At 38.6% G+C, this 17,383-nt stretch overlaps 1 protein-coding gene across 1 annotated transcript in view; it reads right to left on the bottom strand.

Annotated features, from left to right (window-relative positions):
* The window catches only part of Macrod2 (mono-ADP ribosylhydrolase 2), a 1,968,760-nt gene that overhangs the window by 1,298,830 nt on the left and 652,547 nt on the right, over nt 1-17,383 (bottom strand). The window contains exon 5 of the mRNA XM_035446323.1: nt 9,015-9,131. Within this exon, the coding sequence (XP_035302214.1) occupies nt 9,015-9,131 (117 nt within the window). The remainder of the gene's footprint in view (nt 1-9,014; nt 9,132-17,383) is intronic.

Genomic DNA, 17,383 nt, shown 5'->3' on the forward strand with positions numbered 1-17,383 from the left:
GCCACAGCAATACTTTCATTCAGTAAAAAAAAAAAAAAAAACTAGGCTAAAATGATTATTTGTACATATCAACACTTACATGCCTGTACATCTGAACAAAGACAAGACAAACCAACTTCAAGGATAAAGGACAGTAGGAAAATCCCCTGACTGTCCTCATTTTCATGTTGAGTAAGCTGACTTTTAACTCAATGGTAAAGTGTTTTCTTTTGTCTGCAATGGTTTTTTTTTTTTTTTCTCATTGAGCAAGCAGCACATCTCTCAGCTCAAATATCACATCCACAGGGAGACCTTGCCTGACCACATAGGAAAGCTACCTCTTCACCTTCCCACTGTTAGCTCGCACTATCCTTGTCATAGTCTTCTCTGCCCTCTAAAAGTCCTTAGTTTTGTGCAAATGTGTTCATTGTCTGCCTCTCTCTGCTTGATTGTAAGGTCTAAGGGGCCAGGGTTTCTTTGCTATAGTTATCTGCTTTCTAGAAGAGCCCTGAGGTCGGAGCAAGCACCCAATAAAAATAGGTTGAATAAACAAATGAAGTATGCCAATTCTGTTGCAACTTCCAATAGAGTCACATATCTCTCTGATGCCTTATATTTATTATTAAGACATAATTCTATGTCTACTCATAACAGACTCTGGTAAGATAGATACCATGAACCGAAGATAAATCATGAACAAGGAAGCTCATGATCAGAGGTTAAAGGACTTCGCAATGTAATTAGAATATCAAGCTCAGGACTTCTCAGAGTGACCTTGAAGTTCAGTGTAATAGATACTATCAAACCTTTTATACTACAGTGTCTGATTGGCTCTGTTGGTGTTTCTAAACCAAGTCATAAAGTGGACCAACATTTAGTTTTTGAAATTAGTGGTTAATTACTAAGATAACTAATACATGTGCAAATGGTTCCATTCCATGTTGCTTGCTTTTTAGTCAAATCATGTATGTTAGTGATAGCTCAATGAATATTTTAATGTATGGGGAAAATCATTCAACTCAGTGCTTGCTACTTATTTCCATAAGCATATTCTGCTGTCTCTACACATTAATGACCATGGCCCTGAGATTAACCTCTTCTGTTTGCTTGTTCCTGACCTCAGAGCACCCTAAATTACTCAAAGCCATTCTGATGCCTTTAATTTATGAGAACACCTTCACATATTCATCTTTGAAACCTTGAAAATGATTATCCCTGCACAACTCTGGCTCTCTTTTGAATCTTAGCTGATAACTCTGATTAAACACATCCACAAGCTGATTGCCCCCACTGTGGTTAATGCCAGTGTCGCTGCTAACTACTTATTTCACAGCAGGGATTGCCTTCAAGAGCCCATTTACATTATCACTTGGAATTGATTTACACTGCTATTTCCTATTGATCATATAGAAAAAGAAAAGAAGATATAGACAGTGTCCTCTGACGGCCAGCTAAGGCAGCAAATGATAAAAGCAAAGCGCAGGCTTTATTCTACACCTATCTGATAGTACAGCAATAAATGTACTGGTTACTTTCAAAATGTAGATGTTTTCAAAAGATAATGGTATTAGAATTGATTGGTTACAAAATCACCTGGTGATAGAATCTGCATTATTCCAGTGGGTCTACAAAGAGGGACAATGAGGTAGCAGATACATGTGTGGCAGAAGAAAGAGTTAAGCAAACTTGTCCTCTTGGGCTTTTCTTTTACCACTAGAACCTTTAGTCAAGAGGCATGCTTGAAGTTCACAAAATGGTTTAGCAGGTAGAGTGAGTTCTTGATGCTCTAGCCTGATGACCCAAGTGCAGTCCCTGATTACTAGATGGTTGAAGGAGAGAACTGACTGCCCAAAGCTGTTCTTGGACTTCCACATCTCCATGCAAGCCCCCACGTTTTCACGTTCCCTCTCCCTATCCCATAGAAGGGAAATACAACATTTTACAGTTTTGTAGAAAGAAACATGCTGGGTGACATGATGCCATGCTAAGGACAGCAACAGATCTAGTTCTGATGATTTCTGGAACTGTGGAATTTTATCTTGAGTGTGGTCATGTTGGTTTCTCGAAATGAGCCTAGTGATAAGAAAAGGAAGAGCACAAGCTATTGCTAATTCTCCCAGCAAATATGCATGAAGAGTCTACTCTTTTGCCAGATTCTATGCCTCCTAGGAACCAAGGAGACTGATACAACTTTGACCTCCTGAAAGTGTCACTGTTTTAGAGGACAAACAATGAACAGTTAAACAAATATCAGCATTGTCACTATGAAAATACTACCAAGGAGGGAAAAAAGCATGTTGAAATTCTCTTCCAAGAAATCTCTAGTCTATTAACCAAAAGGATGTCTGTGTTACCTAAACAAGAGGGTTACAGCAAGATTTCTACTTGGTATTCAACTCCCAGTAGGCTGATGGCCCTCATACTTGAGCACTCATCAGAGTTACATAGAGAGTTTGCTGAGCGAAGGAGCTTCTAACTCAGTTTTTCTGGATCGAGGCATAATACTTTCTTTTGAAAGTGCATTCCAAGACCTTCTAATCTCGACTTTTACTTCTAAATCTATTGTGAGACTCCCTAAGGGGATAAAGTATATCAATTGCTTAATGTACAAGGAAAGAACAGTAGATATGGCAAAACAGACACAAATGGAAGTTCAACTCCTAAGGAAATGAACCTATAAAAGTGGATTTTTATGAAGAACAGTCACACCTTCCTCTTCTGGAAAGAAGAAGATGATTTTATGTTATTCAAAAGCTATTTTTTTTCTCTTTAAGTAACATGCTATTTAATTATGGAATTGGCTCGTAAGAGCCCTCAGGTCTCCATCAAAGGCTGCAGAGTTGCACTCTACCCAGCATGCCTACTTTGCTGCCTTTACAATCAGACACCTGCTGGGAGAGTCCAGGATGACCAAAATCAGGTCACCTTCCACAGAAGACTAACTCCGAACCACCTTTTGCGTTATTTACTCCAAATTATGAATTTCCTTGGGCCTGAAGCCCCCCTTTTAGCACATTAGCTAACCCCACTGGATAAAGCAAGGAATAAAGATTTATGGCAAGTCATCTGGTATGTTAAACTAATCCTCACTGCCCAGATTTGACTTACTCATCTCTCAGTTCTGACTCAATACAATTTTTGGCTCATCAGGAATGTTTTCCTCCAAGATTGTCTAGTGGGGTGAAAGTTTTAAAGAGGTTCAGATCATCCTTCTAAAGACATATTTACTTGTGGCACAATAAACAAGGGATGTCCCAAGAAATAGATGCCAGGCAGGTATTTTTCTGCTTTTGTCAACTTTGGCCTATTACATACATTTAATAAAATTCAATAAATATTTAACTTTGATGAATAATGCCTTCCTCTTTATAAAACATGAGGACTGCTACAGACTAGGCCTTAAGAAACCACAAAGGACCAGACATCCTAATCACACAATCTCTATAAGAATTACTCAACTCAGTCATACCAAAGTAACCATAAACAATATGTGAACAAATGGGCATTGCTAGGATCTAATACAACTTTATTTTAAAAAGCAGGTAGCAGGTCTGGATAACACTGCCTGTGACATTCCACCTAGTTTATGACTCCAGGCCACAATCAAGCCTCTACTATGGATTCAAACTGGGAGCAGCAGATCTCATTTCACTGTACATGAATTTTTCCTTAGGTTGGAAATATATTATCCTTATTTGTCACATCACTTCCTCATAGCAATTTCAAAGGACTGAAAAAGCTCATGTTTCAAAATACTATGATTTCTTGATGAAGGGCACCAGAGAAGTACTAATTACTATCAGCAGTACCTTTTAATCTACTATCATCTGATTATTTCTGCACCTGGGAATAGAATAAGAAGACTAATTCATACCAATCATTAAAACAAGTTATGTTATTGTCTATCACCATAGACATTCCTTGAAATCAATAATCCAATACTAGAAGTTGGAGGCCAACATTACCCTTTGATGCCTTTCAAAGATTAAATGGAAGAAACAAAAAAAATATGGTACACATAGATTTAATATTTTTATATTTACCTTTGATGCTTACTCAATCCTGAAGAAAAGAAATTGGAAGTAGTCTAAGGAAAGATCATAGACATAGGCGCTACATTGAAAATTAAATGAAAGTGATCACGTTCTTTATTTTCATCTCTTTCTTTTTTGGTTTTTTCGAGACAAGGTTTCTCTGTGTAGCTTTGGAGCCTATCCTGGCTTCAGTATACTGAAGAAAAACTTGTAGTTAAGGTGGTTGACCTCATTCCTAACAGAGGTGATATCTGAGTTGAGTCTTAAAGATAAGTAGAAAAGATGAAAAACCAAGCTTTCTAGTAAACACAAACACACAGAGATGCACAGAAACATGTTGTAAGTCATAACATTCAAGATATTTTAAGTGGTCTAAGATATGGTGACCTATCTTGGAACGCTGAAGAGAATTACGTTAACAAATATTTAACTTGAAAAGTATAAGCTAAAGGGTTGCAATTTATTTCCATTCACCCTTTCAAGAAATACCTTCCAAGCCTCTTTCATACCATGGACATATTTAGAACTTCTATGGACATTGCAAAATCAAGGAAATATATTCTAATTCCAAAGTCTACATCCTTATTCTGGTGTGGAGAGGTAGTACAAACAAAAATAATTGATAACATAGTATATTTGAAGCTAACATACTACAGTACAACAACTGCCAATGAAGCAGAAAAGCCAGGACAGCTATGTCAGCTAAGGTGACTCCTGAGGTTATAGTAAACAAGGATATGAAGAATATAAGGGAGGAAGTCATGAGGAAGTCTAGAGACAAGGAGACAATATTACCTAGGGCTAAGGATCAGCAAGACAGCCTACAAGAGAATGCAGGAGGAGGTCACAGTGGAGAAGAAGTCTCCACCATGCACCATGCACCATGCACTTGTTGACAACAGAGGATATAGACACCTCCCCAACCCCATGAGCACTGTGTAATGTGGATTACAAAATCTTGAGAGGTAGGAGCCAAAGCTAATAAATTATTTTCCAAATGAAAGGGTCCTGAACAAAATCATCCATTTGGCACCTCATTCTTTCACAATAATTAATCACAAAGCCACTATGCCACATGTTGCCACTATAACAATGACAGTGTTGCATGGACTTTTCTTAGCCAGACCTGAACAAAACTTTACTCATGGAAGATGGGGTACCAAAACATACAAAAATGTTGATTCTATGTGGTGATACTTTGTTTATGATCTAACAAATAAAGCTTGCCTCAAGATCAGAGTGCAAAGCTGGCCAAACTAGTGGCTAGGCAGTAGTGGCACACACCTTTAATCACAGCACTCAGGAGACAGAGGTAGAAGATATCTGTGAGTTCAAGGTTGCCCTGGGCTACATAAATTGAATCTGTCTAAATGAGAAACAGAGTTCACACAAGGGTGATCCAACACTTGAGACCACACACCTTTAATCCCAGCACTAGGGATTAAAGTAGAGACCAGAGTGACATGGCTGGGCAGAGAGAGTAATATAGGCAGGAGGAGACAAGAGAGGGATGAAGTTTGAGGAGCAGTGAAGTCCAAGGAACAGTGTGGTCTAAGCAGTCTGAGAATAGGATTGCCCCTGTGGTCTCAGCATTGGTAGAGACCTACTAGAACTCATGCTACAATTCTAGAATCTTAGGTAATCCAAAAACAGCAAAATCACCAATAAGTCTCACTCTAACATGACCAATGACTCACCCATGGCTGCACAGATGGAGTTCACACTCCATTTAACACTTCTACCCTATGGGAGAAGATGTAGAAGAGAGTGGCTGGATATCAGGTGAGCATCTAATGATTCTCTCTACCCCTTCTGCTATGAAGTATAGTCAATAGGAACAGTCTTGAGAGCCTGTTGTGGGCTTATCATGAGTTCTCTAATTAAGATGGTAATGGCTATTAAGCTGGGATGGCAGAGTGATATAACAGACAGGGAAATTTAAATATCATTCATGTGAAAAGCTTCTATAAAGGTATACACATGAAATTTTATTACAAGTTCAAAAACAAATCAAATCTCACAGAAGGAACCATCCATTCAAGACTGAAATTACATAAACAGCCCTTTGTACACTTCCTAAGCAATAGCTCTTAATGAAATTCTAGTCAATATTCTTGCCACCCATGACTACTTTTGAGAAAAGTTATTGGTTAGTTTTGTGTCAAAAACCATTCAGAGTCAGGCAGTGAAAAAAAAGAGAGAACATCCAAGGGCTTTTCATTCTACCCATCGTGATAAGTCACAGAACATAGACTACAAGTATAATTAATTCAAATACAACCATTCATGAATAAATTAATTTAGCAAGCATAGAAAAGCAGAGAGCAGTCCAAAATGACCAACACTGTATGTAACCCAGACAAAAGAATTTTCAAAACAAATTGCTGGTGCATGAAGATATCATCACTTGAGGCTGGATGACTGGCTTTAGTGCCCCTATAATGATGAACCCACTGTCTCAAAGGACAGATAGGAGCTAGTCTCTGCTGTCAAACTGTCACAGAATTATTAAATATGGAGGGGCAAATGACCCAAACAGTATGTAATGAGCTCCCTTTTCATTCTCTCACTACAAAAGCACATCTGTGGATTGTTAATGACTCTGAAATGGAGGATCCAAATTGATGAGAAAGAAAACTATCTCTCAGGGATAGGGAAAAGGAAAATGAACACACATGATGTTTATAAAGCATAATTTAAAATATAAGGGCTTGTGAAAATACTATTAAACACTATAAAGTAGAATACAAATGTGAGATATTACTCAATTTCACATTCCTTTTCTTTATGATTTTAATATCAGTCATTAACCTTTTAAAATACAGATAAATACCAAGATATTTTTACTGACAGTGCATGGCTGCTGTGCTGGACTGCTATTTTCTATCCCACTGGATGATTCCTTATTGGACTTGCTGTCTTCATTAATGAAACCCCATGACCAAAAGTAACTCAGGAAGAAAAGGGTTTATTTTGCTTAGAGTTCCATATCACAGTACATAATCAAAGAAAGTAAGGACAGGAATCTGGAAGCAGGAGATGATACAGAAGCCATGGAAGATGCTGCTTACCAACTTGCTCCTTATAACTTGTTCAGCCAGTTTTATTTTTGTAACATTCAGGACCACCAGACCAGGGATATCCTGGCCCACAATGGGCTGGGTCTCCCCACATCAAGCACTAATTAAGAAAATATACTACAGACTTGTCTACATCCCGATGTTTTGGAGACAATTTCTCTTTTGAGGTTCCCTTCTCTATAATGATTCTAGTCTGTGTTGACACAAAAACTAGCCAGGACTCATGCCATTGAGCTGCATATAAGGACTGGAGTAGGGATTCCATGTTGAGTTCTGGAGACTGATTCTCCATGCCTGGAGTCTTGGGCCACATGATAGCCCCCCTGCTTCAGTTATGTTTCTGCAAGCCACACACCACATGAAAGCTCAAACCTGGGTTTCAAACATGGCAACCTCAAAAACATTCAGAGTCTTGCTGATCCCTGTGCCTTGGTGCCTAACATTGGGGGAATTCTCAATGGCCCTGAAATCAAATGAATGGCCTGCAAAGGAAATGGAATATCTTGTATACAAGTGTGCCAAAATGGCAGCAACTAAACTGAGAAAAGCTTTCCACAGTCTCAGATAAAACACATAAACCATCATTTTTTTTTTTTACTTTATCATGTGTACCAATTCCAAGTTTATCTATGTTCAAAAAGCTCAGAGTTGAAGAATTTTGATGTCTGTTTTCATACAGAGCAAGGAGTGAATTCAATAGACCTCACTTATTACTTGGTTTAAGGACAAACACTAGCCTGAAAGTAATTGATCTGCTCATTCTTGGGGTGGCACAGGTGAACTACATCTCACAGGTGGCATCGTGTTAGGCAGAGCTATATAATCCCAGAAGGAAAATCATCTTTAATACTCAGATCATGAGTCCTAAGAGTCAAAGTGAGAACCCCCAATGCCAATGGACACGTGAGGGTTACACACACACACACACACACACACACACACACACACACACACACACACACAATTTTAAAAGTTATCTTTAAAATAAAGCACACTATGTTACCATTCACAGATAGTCTTGGGTAGCTTATTTTCACACACCCTGTCTATATAGAGTCCAATAATACCCCGAAAATTGTGCTGTACCCTTTTAGTCATGATTTTTTCACTCCTAAAAGACAAACAAACGAAAGTAGCTTTGCCTTCACATAAAATGTGTTCATAGATCAAGGCAGTATCCTAAGAAGCAAGGACATAGATTAAATTGGCATCTCAATTTCCAGGCCAATGCACACCTTAATAGTGTAGCACACACCCTCCCTCCATCCCCAGGCCCTGAAAATTACATAAGTTTAAAAGGTGTGCTTTTAATCACTTCTCTCGGTTTTTATTCTGTGTCACCCTATTGCAGTAGGCTAAACACTGAAGCAACAAGGTCACTCAATTGCAATGCATTTTTCTATTCAAATATAATAGAAAATTTGACCATTCCACATTCAAAGAGCAAATACATTCTCGGACTGACAGCCACATTCCACTGGCTTCTCCTGAGAATCGAGTGTGACAGATGCCTGGGCTGTAATTGCCAATCAGCCTTTACATGGCAGCTGAAAACACAATACATCACTTTGATCTCCTTTGCTCCAAACACATCCACAATCAAGGAAGCCGAACAAGGAATGAGAAATTGGCATCATTTCCAGAAACTGTCACTGGTGATGCTTAAACACTGGAACGTATATTTTGCTCATATTTTTATTTCTCTGTTTCAGAGACACTGGTAAAGAACTGAACAACCGAAAATTTCTCTAGTTAATCATGTAAATAAACATGCACCTACACACTCAGACGGAATACAAGCATATTTAATTAAATCCCACCTCAACTAACTGTCTCCTTTTCTAGATTTTCTTTGGAGGGAAGAAGGAAGGCTGGCATTCTCAGTTGAGTCTGAAATGAAGTTCAAACATGCCATACTCACACTTTGCTGGGAGGTCATAACCGCATGTGATTTTTGCATGTCCAGTCTCACAGCCATTCAGGTTCCGACACTCCGCTAACAAACAGGGGCCAGCTGCTCTGTGAATACAGCCATCCACTATGGGAGAGAGATAACAAAGTTAGCTTATGTTTACCTTCTGGAAATAAATGTGTAAATGGACAGGAGAAAAGGACTCAATTTCTTCTTCCCGAAACCATAGCTCCATGGAGGAAAATTCATGGTGAATACCTCTCTCTCTCTCTCTCTCTCTCTCTCTCTCTCTCTCTCTCTCTCTCTCTCTCTCTCTCTCTCTGTCCCCTCACTCTCCATGTATAGAAGAGCAATGCAAGTGGTGTTCTGGTTAAGATTCTCTTGGGGTGGAGGAGCCCCTGACAGGTCGAATAATTTTACCAGTATAGGCACTGTCCACCAACATCCCATTTCAATGAAAACAGTGTTAAGAAGAATGCTAGCTGTCTCTTCAGAGCTGTTAAGTATGTTTTCCAGCACACAACCAGTATCAATGAGGTTATGAAGCAAAAAAAAAAAAGCAAGGCTACTCAAATAGAACCAAACCTCTAGACACTCTGTTCCTCACAGGTACAATTCAAGCATGATCAGGTTCCTGCAAGCTAAGAGCTAGATGACTAGATGATGCAAGAGCAGATGGGTCATTATAAGCACCTGGAAGACCATGCACCTGGCTTGCTTGCCGGAAAGTAAAGCCAAACAGTGGCAGCTGTTCTTACTCTGCTAAAGAGGCAGCTTTCTGCCCTCAGGCAGAAAGCTGCTCCTCCTTTGGGCCCTTCACATACAGCCACCCTGGCAAGCAGCACCAAGCTGATTTTAGTAAAAACCAACACCTATGTGACTGAATCAGAAGGTGATGCTGAGGTAGAGGGCAAAAGACTCATGGACACATAAATTAGGAATTTGAAAATGTGGTGCTTTAGGCATGTTTGAATAAGTACTGTTCTGTGGGCAGAAAGAAATGTCATGTTGGCAAATCAAGACAAGGTAGAAGTCAGGGTACTCCAGAATGGGAAAGAATACCCAGTATCTTTGAGAGATCGGAACACCTCCACCCCACAGTCCATACCATAAAGCAACTCTTTTTCTTTTTGTTTTATTTCAAGATGAAGCTAGATAGTGGAGAGACTTTAGTGCTGAGGGTACCACCTGTGCAATATCCAAGGTGGCTTCCATTGCCACGGGTTGTCACCAAGGCATCATTCTCAGCTGATGGAGTGTCCAAAGGAATAAACTTATCCAGGCTTCCCTGCCTTGCCACTTACATATCTATGGTGTGTGATAACAAACCTAGCCCTAAAGCACCCTTACATCAAAATGAATGTATTCCAGACTACTCTCAACTGTCACACTTCACAGACTCTAGGTGAAATCCATACTGTGTTCTTTATCAGCCACATGCTTTGATAAGCTCTACTTTATAATAAATTGATGTTAGAGTTGCAACCTCACATACCTGTGCAGGAATTTAAGTACTTGGGTGCACAAGAATATCCACAGGATGCTTAATACAGTGTTAAGGGCTAGATTGATGGTGTTTGGCTTAAATATTAAAATAGCAGTGCTTCATCAGAAAATGAGAAACTTAAAGAAGAATATGAAAACCACCATTTACCCCACTGTAGAGAAAACCCCACTCCAATGCCCTGTGCTCTGTGCACACATAAAATACAGTTACTCACAAGAAAAGATTGGAAATATTTTTTCAATAACGTTTAAATAGCCATTTCACATTTTAAAATTTATCATGTGAAATTATCAACTCAAGTGCAGAAGACGTTTGCATTAATTCAAAGCTTTCTGCAAGAATAATAACCTGAAATTATGCTGTGTTCATACATGGCAGCTTGTTCAATAAATAAAGTTCCATCCTGCCCTTTACTATTCTGTAGCTATTAAAAAGAGTAGATCAACTTTTAGGTCTTATCATGGTAAGATTTTCTACATGAAAAAGCCTGGTTTAGAAGACAGTCATAGATACAAACTGTCTTAGTTTGATTTCTAACTCTGATAAACACCATGACCAAAAGCAATTGAAAAGGAAAGGATTGATTTCACTTTACACTTTCAGACTGCCCAACACTGTGGACCAAGCAGAGGGCTTGGAGGAATGCTCAGTTTGCTTTCTTATGCAAATAAGGATTACCTTTCTAGGAATGGTTCCACCCATGAACTAGGCACTCCCATATTAATGAAGAAAATGCCCTACAGGCTTGTATATATGCCAGTTTTCTGGAGATATTTTCTCAGTTGAGGTTCCCTCCTCTCAGACAACTTTACTTTGTGTCAAGTTGCCAAAAACTAGGTAGCTCACAAACAGTGTGGTCACAATTACATATATTGTTCTATACACACCCTTGTACATGTGTACACAAACATATGTATGTGCTGGAAAGATGCATACCTCTTATGACAAGAACAAAAGATAAGGGCCAGAGAAAGAAGACTATTATGAAAAAAAAATATGTCCTAATTTCTCTGTGCTTGATTTTTCCAAACTTCTCAAGGAAATAATATTACAGTGAACAGTTTTGGGTTTTTTTCTTGACAAAGAGATAGTTGCTTGGTTTGAAATGGATAACTAAAATAGGATTTGTGAGTGTACGTACTTAATCATATGTTGTCAAAAGTCTGAATTATTTCAATTGCAGCCTAATGCAGTTTGTAGATATCTAATTCTTAAAATCTTCATGGTTATACACATATTCCTGATTGAGTTACGGTAATGCCAGTGTAGCTGAAGAGCTATTTAATAATAATGACTATGACTTAAATGCACTGAACACATCTGCGTCTCAGACATTATACCAAGGACCACCTTTGAAAGCAGATATTAATTGTAGCATCTCCATTCTATGAGGGCTTTGCTTATATCCACAAAGAACCTGGAACATGTCTCAAAGCCTCAGTATATTTCTGATGTGACAATTATACTCTGAATTATCTATAATTGTCTGAAACCCTGGCAATCTAACCTTAGTTCCTGCATATGAATATAACACTATATTATTACATTTTTAGTTCCATTAATTCTATTTATGATTTATTATGCATATACAATCAAATATAGAGGTGGAAAGAGCAGCACACTGTGGGTAGCACCATGTCATGGGATGGTACTCTAGAATAAATACAAAAGAGAAAGTGAAGTGAACATGAGCATTTACTATGCCTGACTTTCTGGATGTCAGATTACCAGTTGCTTCAAGCTCCTGTTGTCTTGACTCCCTACAATGATGGACTGAACTCTTGAACTATTATCCAAAATAAACTTTTCTTCAGTCCCATTTCTTTTGTTGTGGTACTTTTACCTTAGCAACAGGAAAATAAACTAAGAAATACAGTATTGATGATTGTTCTAGCAAGCAGGTAAATGGTTATCAGTGTGTAGGTGGCTTTATTAAGGTGAAATCTAACTCCATTTTTCTATTTCTGAAGAAAGTCCATTAGTTCAGGGGGCATTTTTTGCATTTCTTGTGTGGGTCTGCTGGATTTGCTGTGTTTACAGTGTTAAGGATGCTCCTCTAACTGGAGGCAGGTGGAGGCTGGAATAAAATTCCAAATCTATGTACCTGTTGAAGCTGCTGAATTCCCTGCCCAGTTCTTTCAGTTTTATAGCTTTTATTTTTATCCAGGGCTTATTGAAGTCTTTCACCATACATGCATAATTTAATAGTCAGCTAAAGATTTATAAGCTACTTACTTTTATTTTGGGAGGGGAATTCCCCTCTCTGTTATTCTGCTTTTCCTGGGGACCTCTCTTCAATTCCTATGCAGTCTGAACTCAGGTCTATAATTTCTCATACTTTGTCATTTAGCTACTTTCAAATAGAGTAGGGAGTGTTGTGGAATATTAGTTGAAGATGTGTTACATTTGTTTATGTGTGAAAAATTTGTTTAATGATGCAAAGATGTGTTGCATTCTTTTATGTTGCATTTATTTAACTCTGTGAAGCTGTGTTACTGTGCCTGTCTAAAACACCTGACTGGTCCAATAAAGAGCTGAATAGACAATAGCTAAGCAGAAGAGGGGTAGGTGGGGCTGCCAAGCATACAAAATAAATTGGAGAAAAAGAGAAGAGGGAATAGCAATAAAAGAAGGAGAGGAAGATGCCAAGGGCCAGTCACATAGCACAGAGCCAGAAACATGATATAAGAAGGAAAGAAAAGATATACAGAAATAGAGAAAGGCAAAAGCCCAGAGGCAGAAGGTAGATGGAGTAATTTAAGTTAAGAAAAGCTGGCTAGAAATAAAACTAAGGTAAGGCTGGGCATTTATAAGAAAGTATAAGTCTCCAGGTATTTATTTGGGTACTGGGTAGCAGCTCCTAAAGATCAAAGAATAAAGAGTATAAGACAAACCAACTACAAGGGGGAACCCTCAGCATCTAAGCTATGTGATCTCCTAGAGATATGTCTTAGCCAGAAAAGTTTCCTTTCAATGACTGAACACACTTCAGTTTCATCCTGCTTTTAGCTGTTTCCCAATTCCTAGAAATGTTTCTGCTCTTTTTTGTATCTCTTCAGGAATTTATCATTGCACTGGAACAAAGTTCATTCAGGACAAGCAACTCTGTCCTTGAAAGAAGCTGAAACTATGTGTCCCCTCTTTTACAGGTTAAAGCATGATCTCAAGTTCTTTCAGTTATATGTGTCTTCTGAGGACAAGTTAGCATGGGACATAAAGCCAACAGCAGCATCAATCACCTCAGTACTTGTTCTTAAATCTGATAATCTCAAAAGACCAAAGAATAGACCTATACATAAACACTCACCATAAGATTTTAAAATTTATGAATATTGTTAATTCTGATACTAGACTTATTTTCTAAAATGCATATAAAATAATATTACTTTCTTATTAAAATGCATTTGCTTTTTTACCCTTACCTTTTTTACAGAGGTCCTAGTTCTAAATTGTACTGTTTCTAAACTCTTCACCAGTGTTGTTGGCCTTACATACCCAACTACACATCATCACACACTCTCTCTTCTCCTGAGGCTTAACCATTTCCTTCCATACCAGCATGCTCCTGGCTAAGTCTTCTCCCAGAATTCCTAGCATGAGCTCCTCTCCTCTTTTGTCTTTCCTGAAGCGTTTCTCAGTTTCAAGTTCTGGTACAACTGTGTTCCCCTTTACAGAAGTATAGACAACTTTGAGAGCTTGTTTGGATGTTCTGGTAGGGCACTTCAACTACCTGTATAGACTTGACTGAAGACCAGTCTTCTTCCATGGGGAGGGTTGTTCCCTCTGACCAAACAAGCTAGCAGCTCTGGAAGCTTTAATAATGTTCACAAGATCTACACTGGTTCAAAGTAGACAAAATGCCAGCACTGAGAAGAGAAAGTTGATACATAGTCCTACCCCTAACCAAGAAGCTTTTTGCAAATGATACCTGCTGGGGAGTGGGAAAACCAGCTTTCTCCACTGGAGTGTCACTGGGTATATCAATCATAGTCAAGAACAGGCTCCATGCCCAAAAATAGTTGACCAACACAAAATGGACCCCATGAATTTTTTGTGAATTTTGGGGGGATAGTATTTTTTTTCTTATTATTGTTGTTAAGTTAGTTTTATTTTCATTGTTTGCTTTTTTGAGAAAGAGAGAGAAGGGAGGAAGGAAGAAAACATTAAGCTTGGTGGGTATGGGTGTTTGTAGTATCTGGGAAGAGTTGAGGGAGGGGAAAATATGATGCAAATGTACTATATGAAAAAGCATTTAAATAAAATATATTTATTTAAAAACTGTCTGCAAAAGTTATAAAACATATGTATATTCTCATAAGATTATAGTCTCATATTCTTATAAGATTCAGGTTACCAAACTATAATCACACTTCTAAATGGCTTTGTATCTGTTACATAACACTGTAGAATGAGGCACAGAGTTTTTTCCCTTAATCTTTCAATTCACTGGGAGAATAAAACGTTTTATTCCCTTGTATGTCACTGACTGTATTGATCACCAACTCTTTGTAGATACTTATATGGTGGGATTAAATGAAATTCAAAATTTAAAGACACGTATTATGACTTTTCATTATTATCATTATTTTAAGTATTCTGAGGCAGTAGTCCTGCCACTCAAATCCAATCAGAAACTAAGAAGCAACATGGGATATGTAGCCATAATGTTGTGGTTCCCACCTAACACATGCAGAACATGCAGCTACAGTGCTGTGGTTCACAGCTAGCACTTGCAGAACATACAGCCACTTTTCTCTGGTTGGACGAAGCCTGGTGGAGAACCTTTTGTTCATGTTTTTCTAAGTATACAGCTGAAAAGGCAACAGGCTTTGTCTACCTGTCCTTGGGAAAGAACTGATGATCAGCACTGAGACTGTGACAGTATATCAAAGCCCAATTACAGCTTTAAAAACAAAAGAAGAAAGGGTTCACCAACATGACTGCCTAAACACAAGCTGAACAAGGACAACATTACATATCCTCAGGTGGAAGAGAAAAGCCCAGGAGGCCTCAACCCTACACAAAGAACTCCAGGCAGCAAATGAATTCTGAGAGTAGGAGAAATAGTCTTCCCTGGGGACAAACATACTGACTAGTTATCTAATACCCAATGGTCAGCCCTGAAAACATTCAAACAAGCAACGTTACACAGACTGAGCAGGCTACACTATGTTTTAGGAGTGTGTGTGTATGAGTGAGTGAGTGAGTGTGTGTATGTGTGTGTAGGTATGTGTGTGTGTAAGTGAGGGTTTTGGAGGGAGGAAAGAGAAGAAGGAATTGATGTAATTATATTATAATCTTAAAAATAAAAGAAATAAGTTTTTTAAAAGAGAAAATAAAAGAACAAAAAGAAAAAAGTCTAAAAGCTACAAGGAAATAGATTATCCAGAGAGCAGCAGGTCTATCACTATATAAGAGGAGTAGGGGAAAGGGCAGCTAAGTTCCAGATATAAATAAAGTAACTGTGTACTGAATTTCTGAGGACTGCTATTGGTAGGCTGTGTCCCCCTGCAAAAGTATTTAGATTTCCTTCGAGGAACTCAGCCAGACAACACATTCCTGGGCACCTTATAGTTTTGGAGGTTCATGAGATCAAATCTTATTTAAAGAGTAAAAATGAAGTAAATACTTCAGTGTCCAGGCCCTAGTGTCTGTTCACACAATTCTACACAGAGCTGCCATTTCTGTAGAGTGGCCCCAAGGCTCCAGAAAATGCCTCCAGTGTTCCAGGACAGGGGTGGTCCCTGTGTGGAAAGCTCCTGGGTCCCAAATTGCCTGTGTGGAGCCAAACTGCACTCCCTTGAACACCCCAAATAGACTGTAATACACATCAACAATACATCTTTACTATGTAAAGCCACTGTGACAAGGGATGCTTGTCTAACCTTTTCACTTCCGGTGGCAAAATGTAACTCTCATCCGATTTAAGGATTTGCAGTTTATAAGCTTTCAGAAAACAAATTCATATTTTTTTTGCTGAGTAATATATCCTCTTCATTCATTAGTCAGCTTAGAATCTGAAACTCAGTGACCACCAAAAGCCTGCCTCTCCAACCATTTGAGCAGCTGCAATGGAGGTTGTGCACTCTCTAGAAACTGCCTGTGCTTTAGTCAGGAAGGTCCTGAAGACAACACAGAGGTCATGCAAAGGACTGATCTTCATCAGGGACATTGCAGACCGACACATTCCTAAAGACCAGGCTTGCTGCTAACTGGCATACCTGTCATTTACCCTCCTGAGGATGCTGCCTAAATTCTTGAAGGTCTTGACCCTTAGACATCATTCTCCCCATTATCCATCAAGTTCAGGAGACATCATCTTATTAAGCATAATATTTTAGTTTTCCTCAGACTGTAGCCTGAAGAATAACCCAGTGGAAGGGTCAGGCAGAGAAATGGGTTTCCATTGTACAAGCAAATGGTTTTACACATTGTCACTATTGGATAAAGGATATGATAAACAACTCAATTTAAATGAAAGAAAAATATTTTTTAAAAAAGCAATAAGCCATTTTAGATGCATCTGTTGAGAATTTTTTCTTTCAGTTCTGTACCCCACTTTTTAATTGGATTAGTTGGTGTTTTGGAGAGTAGCTTCTTGAGTTCTTTGTATATTTTGGATATCAGCTCTCGGTCAGATGTGGGGTTGGTGAAGATCTTTTCCCATTCTGTGGACTGCCATTTTGTCTTGTTGACTGTGTCCTTTGCCTTACAAAAGCTTCTCAGTTTCAGGAGGTCCCATTTATTAATTGCAGATATCAGTGCCTGTGATACTGGTGTTATGTTCAAGAAGCAGTCTCCTGTACCAGTTTGTTCAAGGGTACAACCTACCTTCTCTTCTAAGAGGTTCAGTGTTGCTGGATTTATGTTG

This window comes from Cricetulus griseus, chromosome 6, assembly GCF_003668045.3.
Source record: "Cricetulus griseus strain 17A/GY chromosome 6, alternate assembly CriGri-PICRH-1.0, whole genome shotgun sequence".
Lineage (NCBI taxonomy): Eukaryota > Metazoa > Chordata > Mammalia > Rodentia > Cricetidae > Cricetulus > Cricetulus griseus.